Source organism: Triticum dicoccoides, chromosome 6A, assembly GCF_002162155.2.
Source record: "Triticum dicoccoides isolate Atlit2015 ecotype Zavitan chromosome 6A, WEW_v2.0, whole genome shotgun sequence".
In the NCBI taxonomy this organism is placed as follows: Eukaryota; Viridiplantae; Streptophyta; class Magnoliopsida; order Poales; family Poaceae; genus Triticum; species Triticum dicoccoides.
The window spans coordinates 498020977-498038257 of NC_041390.1; the positions used below are offsets into that span (position 1 = coordinate 498020977).

Sequence of the window (17281 nt, forward strand, 5' to 3'; positions counted from 1 at the left end):
ACAGCACAGAGCGGACCGCGGCGGCCAGCCGGAGAAGAAAGTGAGGGCGAGGACCGCGGGTTTGGTCGGAGATAGATGAAGGGGGTTTTCACAAAAAAGCAGTCGCGACATCTAATTCCGAATGGAGGGAGTACCTCTGGCCATGGACAAAACAAAAGGGCGGGCGTCAGCTCTCTCTCTCTCTGTTTGTCCCGTCACTTGGGACGACTTATCGGTGCAATCCGCCAAATACACCGTGTCAGTACTGCAGTAGAACAAGGCTGAAACATCACGCGGCAGTATGTGAAGATCGAATTAAGTAGGATTTGTGATCTCCACACGGCCGATTGGAGTAGGAACGGTTGACCTGTCTCGTGCAATTTCGCATAATACGGACAACTGACACGATCCACCTGTGCAATTGCAGTGCAGAAAGACGAGCATAGTCAATCAAAAACACAAGGGAAAGATGGGTGAGATGAACGACAAAGGGTGGGTGGAGAAACTGTGAAGGCCATTCACATTCCTGCTTCCTGTGATGGCGAAACCGCCAGTATTTTTTACCTTCCAGTTCTCCATCCCCGCTGCGCTGCCTACGGCGGCAGTATGGCGTAGCATGAGCATAGCTCTCCGTCGCCACGCACCCCAAAACCCATAAAAGGCTCGAGACCGCGGCCAGCTACCGAGCCTTAAACACGCGCTCTCTCCTCCTGCATCTCCGCCCGCCATGGACTCCATCCCGCCGCCCGCGCCGCCGTACGCCGGGGACCCCCTCGCCGTCACCATCCCCCCGCCGTCATTGCCGCCGCCACCTTCCTCCTCGCTCAACCTCTCCCCGTCGCTCCTCATCATCGCCGCGCTCCTCGCCTTCGTCTTCTGCGCCTCCATCTCCATCCACTTCCTCCTCCGCTGCCTCTCCTCGCGCCAAACGTCCTCGCCGGCACCGACCGCTGTCTCCAGGGCGCTCGGCGCCTCCTCCCGCTCCGACGCCGAGGCGGCCGCCCCTTCGGAGACACCCGCGGCGGGCCCGGCGGCAGCGGCAGCGGGCGAGGTGGTCGACGACGAGAAGGAGCGGCTGATCGCGTCGCTTCCGCTATTCACCATGGCGTCGGGGCTGGCGGCGCTGCCCAAGAGCTCCCCCGACTGCGCCGTCTGCCTGTCGCCGTTCGTGCCCGACGCCGAGCTGCGGCTGCTCCCGGCGTGCCGCCACGCGTTCCACGCCGCCTGCGTCGACGCGTGGCTCCGCAACACGCCGTCCTGCCCGCTCTGCCGCGCCGCCATCTCGCTCCCGCACCCGCCTCTTCCCACCGCCTACACCGCCGCCGCCGCCGCGCAGCAGGAGCCGCTGGACGCGAGGAGCAGCAGCAACGCGTCCAGGAGCTTCCGCGTCGAGATCGGCAGCGTGAGCAACCGACGCTCGTCCGCCGCGGGGGACGACCGCCGCACATACTCCCTCGGCTCCTTCGACTACCGCGTGGACGAGGAGGTGGAGGCCGTGGTGGCGCGCATCGCGCGCCCCGCGGCGGCGGCGGCCAAGTCGGCGGTGGCCGGGCAGCGCGCCGCGCCGCAGGGCCCGGGCGAGGCGCTGGCGGAGGCGGCGGGGTCGCGCGGGTGGCTCCGGGAGTACGTGGACCGGCTGGCCTCCTCGGCGTCGTCCCTCTCGGGGCGGTGGAGCGCGCGGTGGAGCCAGAGCCACCACAGCCACCGGCAGGAGGACTCGTGGCGGTGGGACCCCGAAGCGGCGGCCATGGCGGCGCCCCGTCCGGCGGACGAGGACGAGGCGGGCCTCATGGGCCTGTACCGCTGGATCGTAGGCGTATAATAGGAGGATTATAATTACAATTAGCCCGTCTGTAATTTCGGACCCCTGAAGTTTTTTTTGTCGACTTCCATATTATATTAGGACTCTGATGTACGTAAAAATAGAATCGGCCCCAGAGCCAGATGATGAGCTTTGTTGGATCGAAGCTTCCGTTGATTTGGGCTGCGCCGTCGTCGTCTTCCTCGAACCATTCTCCTCCGGAATTTTGGCGCTCCGGTCCGGTGGCCGATGGAGCTCAGATGGTGGGCGGGTGGCAGGAAGCCGTGCGTGCAGCGACGTGTTTGTCTATCCTTTTCCGGGGAGTGGTGCGCGTGTGGTTGTCAACTATGCGGATCCACGGCCGTAGTGCGCGCGCAGGCTCGCAGTCAAGCGTGCTCAGTCCGTGGATGCCCATGGGCCAGCTGCGAGGTTTAGGTCAGGGTCTGTGATCATTTCTCGTTTCTGCGAATTATACGGCTCCCAAAGTTGATCCCAAATCGAATCAAAGTGGATGCATTCCCACCGGAGATCACTGCTTATAGAACGGTGTGGTAATCATACTTTCCGGGTAAAAAATCGCTACATGGTCAGTCTCTTTGCATTTTTGTTACCGTGGCATCGTTTCTTTGTCGTGTGATCGTGTCATATCGTTGCACCTAGGCATCTCTGACCGAGCTCCTAAAATTCTGTCCCTCAAAGCTCGACTCATCATGTTTGAGGAGTTGGTTTCTAGTCAAAGTCATAAAACTTAACTCTCTGAACAAAATTCTTTGCCGGTTCTTCTATCTTTTGGTTTGCATACTCCATTTCATTTACACATTTGCACGCATATTAAGTCCGAACTTGTTAATTTAGGTTCACACAATTCAACAACATTGCAACTTTTAGCTATTCAAATTCAAACACACGAAAGGGTTCGAATGGAGTATTAGTCAGGATAGCAAGCATGGTAAAAGCACACCAGTCAAGTGCTATGAAGTGCCCGCAAGGGCTCAACAAGATCATCTTAAAGTTGGGTATGAACTTCTTGGTTTTCGATACTCCGATGCGCTACGAGGAATCTTTGTGTCATGTTTGCATTGTGTTCCAGCTTGACAGGAACCCCACTGAAACTGTATGGAAAGTTCTCTAGCATGCCCCTTCTCATCCTCGATGATTATGTTGCGCAAGAAGATGCAACATGTCATGATTTGCTAGAGGGCATGTGTCTTCCAATACTCGACAGGGCCACGAACAATCGCATTCTATTTCAAATCCCACAGAAAACTCTCTCAACATGCTTTCTTGCCGACTCTTTTTTTTTGCATCAGTATAGACACAAGCGCTCATATACACGCGCATACACTCACCCCTATGAACGCACACACGCACACCCTACCCCTATGAGCACCTCCGAGAGACTGAGCCGGCATATCATCTTGAGATTTACGAAGTCACCGTAGGCGCCTCGTCGTCGACGGGAACGTCTCCTCCCACTGAAAGTGTATCGCCGGAAATCCTGAAATAAATCCAGGAATAATGCGAGCACCAGGATTTGAACCCTGGTGGGTTGGGGATACCACTGTCCACCTAACCAACTCAACCACAGGTTGATTCGCGCTTTCTTGCCGAGTCTTGATGTGTTGCAAAATGAGATCTCTTGTTGCTTTGAGGGCACTAGATTGTGTTCAGAAATGTGACACATAGAGGATAGATGCCATCTGCAAGGTAGTAGCCCATCATGTACTAATGGCCTTTGATAACATAGTTGCAATTTGGAGCATCTCCGGCAACAAGCCTTCCAAAGAATGGTGATCTTGAAAGCACATTCATGCAATTACGAGATTCACGCAATCCAATGAATGAATGCCAAATCCAAAGATCCACTGACGCAATTACCTTGAGAATGATGGTTGGAATTTTGGAACACCCTTTGTACTGACCTATCAATGGTGTCAGCTGAACATCCAATGGCAAGCACCCGAACAGTTGCGACACACTTCATCAATGGACTCACACTTATTTTATCCTGATGAACTCCTTCTCAGTTTACACCAAGGATCATGATCATCAACATCTTTTGCAATGGTGTTGAAGAGACTTCGATGCATCCGAAAATCACCGCCAAGAAATATTTCTTCGGATATGCTGGATTGGGCGCGAAGTAACCCTTGACAAGATTGGCATGGCCTTCGGCCCTATCACGGTTGATATACAAATGGCCGAACTATGATCCTAGTCTTGGTCTCCGAAAGTCCACGTGAACGATCACGACAATGGCCATCTCAATTCATCATCATCTTCTTCCTCCTCCTCAGGCAAAGAGTCAACAAAGAACATCTCCCTCAACCTCTTCATATACGAATTGGAATATTCAATGATGAACTTGATTGCAAAAATACCATAGAAAACATTGGGAAAAGCAAAACAAAAAACCTAGGCGATGTGTCGAACACTTGCCGGTCGAAGGAGGTGAGAGCTACCGCAGACGTTGTTGCGGCCACGCCAAGGTTGTGGGTGGACGCAGGGCTGAGGGAATCGTCTTTAGGTGTCGACAAGCTTGATTCTCCTCGAAGTCATGCTCGTCCGTAGCCGAGCAAGCTCGTCAGGACCGAACTCTAGCTTTCAAGATGTCACTAGCGTAGTCGTGTTTCCGACGCCATTTAGCTGGAGCGTGGGTGCTCTATGTCATGGTGCTCCTCCGCCGATTCCTTTTTTGATGAAACGATGCTTGACGGTGGTCGTACTCGTCTTTGAGCTTCCGATCGACGACGACGAATGCGACGATTCTTGCTGTAGCGTTTGCTGGCGAGTGAAGCCAAGGTGGGCCGAGAGGTCGGCGGGGTTGCGGGGTGTCGGCGGGAGTGTGTGATGCATGACATAGGCAAGGAAAGTGATAAAGGCGACATTGGGGTGGAGGTAGCTGAACGAGAGAGGGGAGTAGCCCGAAGGGAATCTTTTGCTTATAAAACGATGGTAATCCTTCTTTCTGTAAAAAAAACACAGATATGTATTATAAATGTTCATCAGAAGTACTCTCTCTATTCTGAAATATAAGTTGTTCTAACCTTTTTTTAAATAGAATGTATATAGACATGTTTTAGTGTGTTTGCGTATTCAGTTTAGTTTATATGTAGTCTGTACTGAAATATTCAAAAAATCTTATAATTGAAAAAGGGGTGATATCAATGGACCTCAAACATAAAAAATAAATTACATCGAGGTCTCTAGACCATTGAACGACCACTACGGCTGTCACAACGAGCCGTCGAGACACCGCTGTCGCCGCTTCCCTATAGAAGCCGGCTTGACCTTATTGATGACAGTCGAGAAATCTTCGTGCACGTGTCCCTAAGAACCAACGCCGTGGAGCTGCAATCGTCATTATTGAACCCTTGAATAGACAATAGAAATCTATGTTGGAGATCTGTCGACTGCGTCTGGATGGATGAACTCAAGGAGGATCGGAGTTCGGAAGACAAACTCAAAGAAGAAGCGTCGCCATCTGTCCGAACATCGCACCTACGAGGACTAAAAAGCACGAAAGCACCGGAATTCTCCTTCTCGCCACTGGCCGTTGAAAAGACGGATAGAGGGGAGGTGAATCCACAGACTTGTAGGTGAAGTTTGAAGAGGAGAGTTCGTTCTAGCCACCAAGGTGAGGGAGAAAATGCTTCGAGTAAAAGTCTAGTCTAGATTGGAAAAAGAAAAGCACTACATGATCAGTCTATTTGCATTTTTGTTACCGTGGCACTGTTCCTTTGTCCTGTGATCATGTCATACCGTTGCACTTAGATACTTTGAACTACTCCTACTTGGCTGTGTATGGCCATTTGCTCTTGAATGCGGAGGGTTCGATCTTGGCTCCAATCGTGTTTGACGTCGACCAACTTAGCAGAACTTTGCAGGAGCCGTGGTCCTTGTTTATGAATCCGAGACGATGGATACTTACGTTCAAGAGACCACTGGATCCCATTACTCGAATCGTGGTATAGTATCGATCGATGAGCGGTTCTTCCTTCTTGGACGTGGACCGACCGAGCGAGCAATCAATGACAACATGCCCGGCGATGCCACCTGAACTGAAGAGAAATCTCCAACCATGGATGGAGACGGGGGGATCCACCATGCATGCCTGAAATTTTGAAAGGGCACGGTGACACGGCCCACGGGGCGCATCCATTCCATTCCGGCCACTGTTGCCGCCGAGAAAGGGGAGGCATCGCCATTGCAGCCGCATTGAATTGGACGGGTGGCCTGAAGCTCGAAGCGGCAGCGGTCGCAGCTACCAGCGTCAGACCGGCCGGCAGGCTTGTTACCACGTAGCGTCGGTAGCGACCAACAACTCCCATCACCACCTTGAATGCCCTCTCGCTCGCTCGCTCGTTAACCTCCTCCTAGAACCTCTTTGGTTTGTAGGAGTATTGAATTGATCGGATGCGCCGGGCGGTGCTGCTGCTTGCTTGCGCGGTGACCGGCGCTCGTGGTGGCAAGGGAAGAAGTGAACCGCGCCTTGCTTTGTGTGTTGGGAATATTATGGCGAGTATTTATGGCGGACACGTCGGGGCTGGGCAGTTGGTGAGAGGTTAAAGACGATGTGATCTCCCGCCCGTTTTGACCGTACGCACGCACAGGCGCGAACCCGTCGCCGACGCCCGTGTATCATCAGTGTTGTATGTATGCACACTGCACGCTTGCACAGGGCAGGAGGCTATTCTCCGACCTGCGACACGTAGTGGTGCCAAAGCTCAGACGCTACCACCACAGACAGCGCGGGGTCCCGTCCTGCACATGCCTTAAATCCTCCACGAGACCGCCACGCCACCAACCTGAATTCATCCAGATACTCCGTCTACTATAGTTTCATGTCAAATTATACAGATTCACGCAGCTCGTATCCGCTTAGTACCGGCCTGAATTCATCCAGATACCCGACGCTCGAATTGGACCAATCCACTGTAACAACAAAACATTCTAGCACCAAACGCACGGTGACAAGATAGTTTTCCATCAAGACAAGGACGGCGACGACGACGACGACCCGTTCACCAGCCTACGGCTCGAGGATGGAGCATCACCATTGACGCGACGGCTATTTGGCCATTAGCGATCGCAGCCGATTCAGTTGGGCGACCTACTTCTCTCACGTCGCCAAACGCCACGGCCGATCCCTCAGCATCCCCGGGCACGGCCATACGCTACGGGACAGCAAGGCCACGCAAGAACTGACATACACAACGCAATGGCGGAGCTTTTCGCACCCAACAAGAAGCCGCTTGGATTAGATATGGTGGCGTCCCGTTTGAGCAGCCACCGAGTTTCCCAGTTCCGTCCGCGTCTCCCGTGGAAACCAAGATGAGGTGAGCGGTGACACTGGGTTAGGTAGGCTAGAACGGCATCTGCAGCAGCTGCTGCGTTGATTTTGTTGGTGTGACCATGAATGAGGCTTAGCATAGCACGGTCCTGGTGCTATGGCCTATGCAAGAGCATTTCTCTGCCAAGGGAGGAGCTTGGTAAAAAGTACTCCTGAGACTGAAAGCAGGCGCAAAGGTTAGAGGTTAGTACACAGAGCAGTAAACAGCAGCGTGTGAGAGGCCAGGGTGGAAGGAAACGGGCCAACTTCTATCCGTTGGGGGACGTTGGGAAGGAAAACGGACGTACCCTAAGGCAGCCCATGTTGCTTAAATTTTCATTTTGAGCTGACGAACTGATGGTACAGATTGTACAAAGGATTAATATCAGACAACGTACTGTGTAGTAACCACATGATCCATACAAGAAGCTTGGTACCGGCTATGGTTAGTTGGAGACAGAAACCAATACTACAACAAACATGCCAAGGAAAATTGTCGCCTACCTCTGCTGAAAACTCCAGAACGACCACGTTCAGAACTTCGTATCCAAAAGCATCAGCAAGAATTGTAGGAAATGAAATTCAAGGGTCTACAGGCAATCTTGGTTTCCTGTCATGTTTTATTACCTAACTTACGATATCTACGACCAACAGTCCGCAAAGCAAAATGGCAAAGAGTATAATCACAATAAAAAAGTGAAAGGGCAATGTATAATATTTAGGAAAGTGCGAGGTATTGGAGAGCGGCGATTCGGTGCCTAGGCCCATCTGCGCCTGGGTATGAATAGTAAAATCAAATAAAACAGTAAATAGAAATCTGAAATTTTTCAGACATAAAGGATGATCGAATACGTGATGTGCGCGCAAAAGTTCATGGTATTTGGACATTCGATGAGGTCGCGGCAAAGAATACAAAATCTGGTTATCAAAGAAACTTCGAAAAACGGACATGGTTGTAATTTTTATTACATTTGTTGTTCTTTGCACTGTCATGATTGAAGATGAATAGATTGGAAGTTTCTCGCAAAAGAAAGATGAAACTTCGAAAGAGAACACTATTTGGACCCTTTTTTTTTGCCTAGAGCTCTTCGAATGTCCAAACAACACGAAAATTTGCGCGCTTCTTCTGCACCCGAGCATCTTCGATGCCAAAAACTTATTTATTTATTGTTCATCAGGTGCAAATGTGCCCGGGCTCAAACATGAATTACCGGAGATATTGTACATATTGCAATTAGTCAACATTCTACAGACATTAGGAAACATAAATATTTTTAGTTCAAGTGTTTGTTGGACCAATTGCCAGGATTAGAAAATTGGATGTGAATTTTTTTTGGATAAGAGACGCTTGACTGGCTTTAGCAAACTGAAACCCGTAAAGTTTTACACACAACTAGTGGTTGGGGCGCGCCCGTGGCGCGCCGTCTGAGCGAAAGTTGGGTGGTGCTAGGTTGGACACGCCCCTTGCACTTTCCTGTGGGTAGTACTTGTTGTTATTCCATCAGACTCGGGGCACAAGGAGATGAAGTACTGATACCGTGCAAGTTTTAACTGAAATAATAAGACAGTTGTGCAAAAGTGAAACAATAAGACAGTTGTGCGAATGCAACACATTCAAAGACCAGATTCTTAGAGGTTACATGAACGATGATATAGATGATAAAGCAGAGGCATATTTCCTCACATCATACGACTGAACTACAAGGTCTTAGAGAAACAGGAAACACGACACATGGATTCTATGCATGGACGGTGGTTATGGTCATCAATGGCGCGTCCAGAGGCGATGAACAGCGAGACCATAAGGACTCTTGATGGCGCGGTGCCTCTTCTTTGCAGCCTCAACACGAATATACTGCAACCTCACCACGAAGAATTATAAGCCACAACTTCATATGCCCATACAATTTGTAGTTGCTTAAAAAGACAAAGCAAGCAAGTACTCGGGAGTTTTGGTTAAAACACATCTAAATAGAGATGAAAACTGGCAAACTATACATCCACTTGCAACAGAGCAAAAGGAAAGAAAATTACACATGATTAAGTAATATAGATCATTCATCTTGTGAACAAAGAGCAGACTAACTAACACAGTGTGGTAACTATAGGAGATACTATTAAGATTATGAAACATATGTTGAAGTATATGGAGTATATCATTTAAGGGAATTGGCTTGTTACCATGTACGTTCTTGTGCTGCTTCCTGTACATGGCATTCCATATAAGCTTACCAGGCTTAAGATGGTTGTGGAAATAGCGCTTGCACTTTGAGTTGAAAAAAAGGAAGACCTGATTTCGGATATAGACAAAGAATGCGCAGCATAATTTTAGCAAACTTCTACTTATTTAATTCCATGTGCACTATCGATATGGGCACACAAGCTTACTCGAGAGTCTGAATGGACGAATCTGATGCATTCCCCGGGTATATCTTGGCACCACTGAAACGGCAGAACTCTGTCCTGTATAAACACAATTGCAGGTACAAATAAGACAGTGGCAAGCAGTTTCACAAATCTTTAGTGTTTCCACACAACATCTATGTTTTATTTAGTTGGTAGTCTCCGCCGGTTAATTTTCGTCCCACCTCTTCTGGTTTATTTTCGTTCCACCACTTTCGCTGGTTAACCCACCCCGCAGGCAAAAAAACACACAACAAAAAAAAACCCTATCGATCCCCTCGAGGTCACAAGCACACAGCGCCGCCGATCCTCTCGATCCACCCCTCCCTATGCGACCTCTATCCTTCCCTCTCCTCGCTCTCCGCCGCCGCCCCCATCTCCCGCTCCGACACCGCCCCTACTGCTCCGCCGGCCCGACGCAGCCGGATCTCACAGCCCGATCTCATGCGATCTCACAGCCGCCGCCGCCGATCTCACAGCCGGATCTCGTGCGATATCGCGCCGCCGACGTACGGAGTCGCCTCCACAGTACGGGATCACCGCCGCTGACGTAAGAGGTCACGTCGCTGCCACCACTGACTTACCCGCGCTGCTCGCTGCTCTGCTCGTGTCACGCCTCCTCGGTCATGTTTGCCGCCATGGCCACCAGTCCCCACCTCGATCTGTCATCCCCTTGACCAGCCACCCATGTCCTAGCCATGTTGTTGTTGCTGATCTCCCCTCCCCAACCCGTAGGTGCACACCACCCCCTTCCCCTCCCTCCATTCCCCCCGCTAGCGGCCTCCTTCAATAGATGTGGGCGCTGCAGGTGGACAATATGGAGGTTCCGGCTGTCGCTGTTGTCAAACGACAAGATGGGTAGCGAGACAGCCGTCGTGACTTCAGGTATGTTTGCTTGAGTGTGTCTTTTTTTTTCCTTGTGCGCTGCTTCAATTTCTTTAACTAACCCGCCAGCGGAGAAGGTGCTCTGGATTGAGAAGGTTGGTGAGCACGCTAAGATGCAACATACTCTAGGGGCCGCAGTGACCAAATTGTTAAGAATATTAGACTCTGGTGTCGTGATGTTGTATACAAGATATTGATTGGCATCAAATAGTTTCAGGTTTGTTCTTGAATTCGATTCATGCTGTTCATGGCGTCTGCTTATAATCAGGTTTAAATTTCTGGTGTTTCATGTAATTTATTGTCAACATTATGTATCTTTTCTTCTATAACCCTTATTGCTCAAATCAGATTTGGTATCTCCAATAAGTCCCCAATCTCAGGCACATTTAGTTTCATGTTGAATGCATTATAGCCAATTCAATTTATTTTGTACGTATAGCTATTGATCCTTTATGATTCATGAGATTGTTGACAAATTGCAAAATTATTCTTTGGTTATAATTCTATGGTTCTCTCTGGCTGCAGACAACTTTTTACCTCTGCATACATGTTCCTTATGACAATTAAAGGATACTAATTTCTTTTTTTTAATATTACAGGAGATGCGTATACGTAAGTTTGACTTTCAGATAATACATGCCAAATTAATGTTATGTCGTGCATGAAGGCAGGGTAATGGTGAAGCTTCATTCTGACGGTCTAGAAGTTTTTATTTGGTGTTTCCCTCGGCAGGGTAATGGAGGAAGATGAGACTTACCCCAGGTATATTATGCAGAGCTGTTATATGGAAGAAGATGAGACTTAACCCAGCAACGTGTAATTCTTGGGTTATTTTTGACGCTATCAACTGATATATGGTATTTGCTGTTGCTGGGTTGCTGCCACGATTACAGTGCATAGCCTATGCAGTTATCTACTTCGTTGGCTGCAGTTTTATTACATGAAAATGTTTTTATCATATCCTTTGTATCTTCTCTTCACAAGCATTCTCTTCGAAACAAAAAGAAGACATCAGCGTATCTATATGCACCTTGCGAGTTACATTTTCTACCAGAGCTCGTACTACTATTACTGCTAGACTGACATAAAGTCAGCGAGTTCCAAAGTTTCATGTTTAGGTTCGACTGATTTGTGGTTCTTCATTGAGTTTTGGTCTAGGTATTTAACTAGATCGTTGAGATGCCACTGATATTGTCCTGAATACGGTTAAAATCTGAATCATAAAGAAGCTAGGATAATATCATAATCTACATGCAGACCTTTTCTAAAGGGATTTGTTTTCCATGTAGTAGGTACTGATGCTTCTGATTTTCTTCTTCAAAAAACTTATGGGAAAGGCTAACCCAATATTTTAGTTTTCATTATGATCCAATCTCTGGACCATGTACAGAGTCGACCATCGTTCAAAAAAGATCTATTGATGAAGGTTGGTTTAATGTACATTTTCTGCATTTTGTGCAGTTTTCAGTGCATGGTTGGAGAAGAGGATAAGAGGAGGCTTGAATCTTGAGGTGACAAGGGTAGTCATCTGGTGCAACTAAAGGTTCAGCTTCATACTTGTGATGATATTGTTCAGTTTGCCTGGATGATTGCCCTTGTACTACTCTTTCAGAAGGTACTGAAATATCTTACTGTATGGAGATTTAATTTCTACTAAAACTTTGTCAAGATATTCATTTTTCTTGTACTAAAATCTATTTTTTACTGACTATTTTACTGAAATTATCTTGTTACTAAACATTTCATAGGAAGGAGGTAAATGGAGCAAAAGGCACGAGGAGAAAGGAGTAACGCCATAGGGACGACGTTGTCGGCAGCGCCTTTGAAAGGATTCGCCATGGAGAAGCTACGGTGGCTGACCATCTTGCTCGGGAAGTGGGAAGGATGTCATTCGGAACGCCCCTAGGTTCTAGGGGCGTGCGTCCATGCGGCGGCCGAGGTGGCCACAAGGAGTTGGATTGGGCACTTGCCAATCAAAGCGTGTCGTTGCTCAAGGTACCAACACCCTGGTTTTGACAGAAAGTTTCTTGGCAAGCTGTGCATGGTTGGGACTGTTTCGTGCATGCGTCAGTGGCATCCATGTCGCCGTCGCTTGCTGTTAGTTTTTCTTGCATTCCAAATTACTTTCTGTGGTGTTCCTCAATGCATGAATTATTTTCAATATGGACGTGAGTCTGAAAAATGTGGTACGGCTATCACCATTTTTTTAAACTGCAGATATTTGAAGCTGAGAAACATGATATTTTATTTTCCATGTTGCTCTATCTCTGTATTGTTAGATCACGGGAACTTTTATCACATATGTTTGTGTGCAGTATGCCAATTTATCCGTGATGGCAACCTAACATTTGGAGGTAACGACGGCCTCACCAGAGTAAGGGGAAAATTGTGGGAGTGGACGCACATCATGTAGGTGAAACGGGAGAGTTTGTGGTCGTAGCAGCTGTGTTCTTCTTACAGTTTTCCTTCTCTGAATTGCATCTTTGGTACATCTATATTTATTATTTAATAGCATGGAGAGAAAGTTATAAATCGGTATTTTCATCTCTTATGCAATTGATTCTGTACAGAGGAAAAGTATGCACTCTTTTCTCATTCTTTCACAATATATCCTCCTTTTGATGTCTTATCTAACCTGCCCATGCCTCAGCAATGACACATTTGAGGAGTCTGAACTCCGAAGGAAGGTGACGACGAGTTGAACCCATGGAATTATGGTATATGTTTGTTCTTTATTATTTATGGTCCAAAGTTTCTCCTTCGCTCACTGGTGAATTTACTTTTCTCTCGCTGCATGTCAAGTAACCGAGTTGTTTAATTTCCTATGCTTAACTTGTGTTGTTAAGTGCGGAGTGTCCACTGCATCATCATAGTTAAATCAACCGTAAAAGTATGTATCTGATTTAAGAATGTGGCTGTGATGACCAAGTTACTGCAATTATTGGAGAAGGCTTTAGTTTTTAATAATAAGATATCATTAGGAAAAGGCTAGCCTAGCTAGGATCAGTTACTGCAGTTCTTAGTTAGGTTCTGAGTAGTGAGTATCACAACTGATTTAATAACAACTCTACTATCTAAATGCCTAATTGCATATCCTATTCTTGCTGCTATCTGTTCTGAGCTCCATGTCTTGCAAAATTCCATATAGAACTGGTAGAAGATCTAGCCTTCTAATATTTCGTACAAGATGTATAAATGCTTTGGGTACAAGTTGTATATATGGATTTGAGGACTAACTAGAAACAAAAGGAAAGAGGTGATTTAAAAAATGTCGAACCACTCTAGACGGTTACAAATGCAATCTTTCTTATTACACATATTTGCATGCAAGTTTAATATGTATGTTGCCTCACTTTTTACGCTTTTGTGTAAAGAAGGACCTACTAATTTAGTGTACCCGGCTCTGGCCATGGTCGACGATGACCCCCCCCCCCCCTTCCCAATCTCTCCTGTGCCCTCACAGTTTTTTTATTTATGTTCCTATTTACTGTCAGAGTGAAGTCAACATGACGTGATGCACCATAAGAAGTTTACCTGTTTTCAAATGATGACTTGTTTCAGAATAGTTAGCATAAGATGGCCCTCGTTCTGTTCTGTTTGAATTAGATTTGCTTGTTCCGAATTTTGCAGGCATGTGGTGTGATGTGTTGATCTTGGTCTTGTTCTGTTTACAGAGACACCTCATGATGTGTCAAAACCTGTCCTGCAAAATAAAGGAGCGTTGAGGATGATGGCTTTCATGTTCGCTTGGATGATGCTGGTTCCGTGGTGGCCTTTGATATGTCAGGTAAGATCTTGGGGTATCATATTTGCTGATTCTCCATTAGATTCCTCTGTTCATTGCAGGGTGTGTCCTGTTGTGTTGGGCTTGGTGTGATGCGGGTCGCCTGTGCGGATATGCTGTGTCCGCGGGCCATCCGTGTGATATTTGTGTTCATCAATGCAAGAGGAAAGTAACTTGATAGTTTGAAATAAAAATGATTCCGACAAGATTTGGTCATGGTGTATTATTCTTAGACTAACTTACCCTTTTCTTGTAGAAACTACTCCCTCCGTTCCTAAATATAAGTCTTTTAGAGATTCCAATAAGGGACTACATACTGAGCAAAATGAGTGAATCTACACTCTAAAATATGTCTATATACATCCGTATGTAGCATGTGTTGAAATATCTAAAAAGAGTTATATTTAGAAACAGAGGGAGTAGAATGATATGTCTAGAGAATAAATGTGCATGTAAATTTGGTACACAGTTTTAGTACATGTGCATTTCATTACAATTATAAGTAGGTTTCTAGCATGCTTTTATTTGAGGTCTTTGCTAAGTGGTGTGTGTGGCTGAATTAGATGGAAATCCTTCCATCGGTTATTGCTGGTCATATAGAGTTTACCTTTGATTTCCTATATGGTGTACTTGGGTCCAGTTCTCGTGAGAAAATTTGATGTAGTTTCTGCATTAATTAGCCTGGTCGGTATCATTTGTTGAACCATCAAGCTATATAGTCACATGCTATCTTGTAGAAGGCATCAAGAATCTACCAAAAGTAGAGCCATGATAACTTCATTCAGTCAAGACTGTATTACAAGAATTTCCAACCGATAATAAGATCCTGGTTTTCAGTAATGCTTGTATAATGAGGGACATTCTCAAAACTATATATTTTTATTCATTAAATATTATTTCAATTTTTATTACTCAGTGTGCAACTCCTTAAAGCTACGATGTTTGAAAAATAAATTGGATAGTATTATGAGGGATATGTTTGACACAATTGATGTTGAACCACTGAAAATTTATGGCCCCGTTGGAACGCATGGGCACCTAATTATAGATTATTTGCAGCTAATACTTGTTCTCACCTTCTGATTTTTTATTCACACCATGTTTCAAGAGACCATGTGCAGCTCCATAGATGACAGCAAGCTCGCCATGACTGGGGGTGGAGCTGAAGATGTACCACGACTTTTCGTCACTACCCTCGAAAGTTGGAAGGTTAACCATACCGTGTAACGTATACTGAGTTGTATGAGAACTAATTACAGAACAAATAATTTTTCAAGGAATTTGAAAAAAATATCATGTTTTTCCATCGATTCTGAGGCAGTTTTGAAATTGGAAGCTCGGTATGGGTTACGGCGTGTCTTTTTAGAATCACTTCAATTAGTTTTGAAATTGGAAGCTTGGCCTGTCTTTTCGTCGAGTTTTGTTGAGCAACTCAAATTTCTGTGCTCGCTGGCGTGTCTTTTTAGCATCAGTTCTTGGTCATTTGGTGAATCTGTATATATCTTTGTAGGAGTCTCTGAGTGTGAATACATATAGTTAAATAAGGTGTTCACCTGACTGGAGGGATCTTATTTGTATCATCATGATTTTGTTCATGTTTCCTTTGAGAGATGATGTAGGTTTCATCTTGATGCTGATTTCTCTCCTTGACATGTTAGCCTGCTACACCTACACTTCAGAGGACAAGTGCACAGGATTATCAGGCACCATTTCATCCACGCTAGATTGTGACCCCTTTTTAAAGCATGATGCCTATCCCGTCAAGTCCAACATCGGTTGAATGTTTGAAACATTGTCCGACTCACCCAGACACAACATACGACCTTTGTATCCGCTAATATCTTTTCTGCAAATCTCTGGTTGAGCTATTCTCTTTCTTTCCGTAACTTTATTGATGAAAATGCACCATGTCCACATAAATCTCCGGTGTGTTCTTATCTCTATATGACATACCTGTTTTTCTATCTACGAGGTTGTATATGTGCTTTGCCATCAGAAATAAGATGAAATGAGTAATAGGGGTTGGGAAAGTAACAGAGAGGATAACACATCTATTTTGTATACGAGTCCTGAGCTATGTACATACGAGGAGAATGTGTAATCACATGCTTGTTGTTACTCTGTTAAGAGAGAGCTGCTAGCTCATACTTAAGAGTAAAGGTACTTAACAATTGCCACCGGTTGTACCACCGCATGTGCCGGTTGCAGCTCCCGGCCTTGCCAGTTGTAGCACTTTCCTTCATGGTTGTAGCAAAATTAGATGACGGTTGCAACAAAAATGCCGCCGCCGCCATATGGGTCGCATTGTGAACGTGAATGGTTGTAGCAAGTCTAATCGCTGGTCGTAGCAAAAGTCGATGAAGGTTGAAGCAAAACCATTGTTTTCGCCGTCGTGGGTCACATCATCAACGTGAGAATGGTTGTAGCAATTCTCATCGCCGCTCGTAACAAAAGCTGACAAAGGTTGAAGCAAAATCATTGTCGTCGTTATCGTGGGCCGCAGGTCGCGACATCGACATGAATGGTTGTAGCAATTCCAATCGCCGGTCATAGCAAATACCGATAACGGTTGAAGCAAAAATTGTCATTGCCGCTATCAACATGAATGGTTGCAGCAATTCCCGTTGTAGGTCGTAGCAGAAGGCGATGAAGGTTGCAACACCGGGACTCGTCGGTTGTAGCTTTCCTAAGAATGATGAAAGGAGCAAGGGATGGCTGGGTTGCGTAAGGATGCAAAGAAGCAAAAGTCAAGAGGAAGAAGAAAAAAGCAAAGAAAAAAAAAGGTTGTGTGGGAGATATAAGAAAAGAGATATCTCGCTTGAGGCCCATGAACGCATCTGCCCAGTCGCTTCCGTGTAAAAAGGCTAGCGAGCAAGGGGCGACTGGCCGAGCGCTCGGCCGGTCATCCAAAATATAAACAATCATGATGATCAACTTATCATCTTCCCATGGAGTATGTCTGTTCTGCAAAATTTATAAGCCTGGGAAACCGAAATGACAAATTTATATAGAGCTAATAGGTGAACGGTACTTTTTTTTAATAAGCTATGTTTAATTTTTTTTCTTGAAATCTCATAGCATGGTTGATATATGTTTT

At 46.4% G+C, this 17281-nt stretch overlaps 1 protein-coding gene and 2 long non-coding RNA genes across 13 annotated transcripts; 2 read left to right on the forward strand and 1 right to left on the reverse strand.

Annotated features, from left to right (window-relative positions):
* The first annotated feature begins 72 nt into the window (after window positions 1–72).
* LOC119317468 (E3 ubiquitin-protein ligase ATL4-like) lies at window positions 73–2244 on the forward strand. The gene has a single exon (XM_037591932.1). It carries the CDS (start codon window positions 707–709, stop codon window positions 1799–1801), a length of 1095 nt encoding a protein of 364 aa, XP_037447829.1. The 5' UTR covers window positions 73–706; the 3' UTR covers window positions 1802–2244.
* Window positions 2245–8807: 6563 nt separating this feature from the next.
* Window positions 8808–9548, reverse strand: LOC119317471. The gene is made up of 3 exons (XR_005153641.1): window positions 9501–9548; window positions 9294–9402; window positions 8808–8967 (listed from the first exon to the last, which is right to left on the reverse strand). It is a non-coding gene; the product is annotated as an uncharacterized LOC119317471 (long non-coding RNA).
* Window positions 9549–9767: 219 nt separating this feature from the next.
* LOC119317470 lies at window positions 9768–15601 on the forward strand. Of its 11 annotated transcripts, XR_005153638.1 has the most exons (6): window positions 9774–11162; window positions 11862–12015; window positions 12149–12395; window positions 12716–12809; window positions 13051–13117; window positions 14075–15601. It is a non-coding gene; the product is annotated as an uncharacterized LOC119317470 (long non-coding RNA). The 11 variants fall into 11 exon arrangements; XR_005153637.1 differs by having other exon boundaries at window positions 9768–11162; window positions 12149–12809; XR_005153634.1 differs by having other exon boundaries at window positions 9768–10400; window positions 10470–11162; window positions 12149–13117.
* Window positions 15602–17281: the final 1680 nt, after the last annotated feature.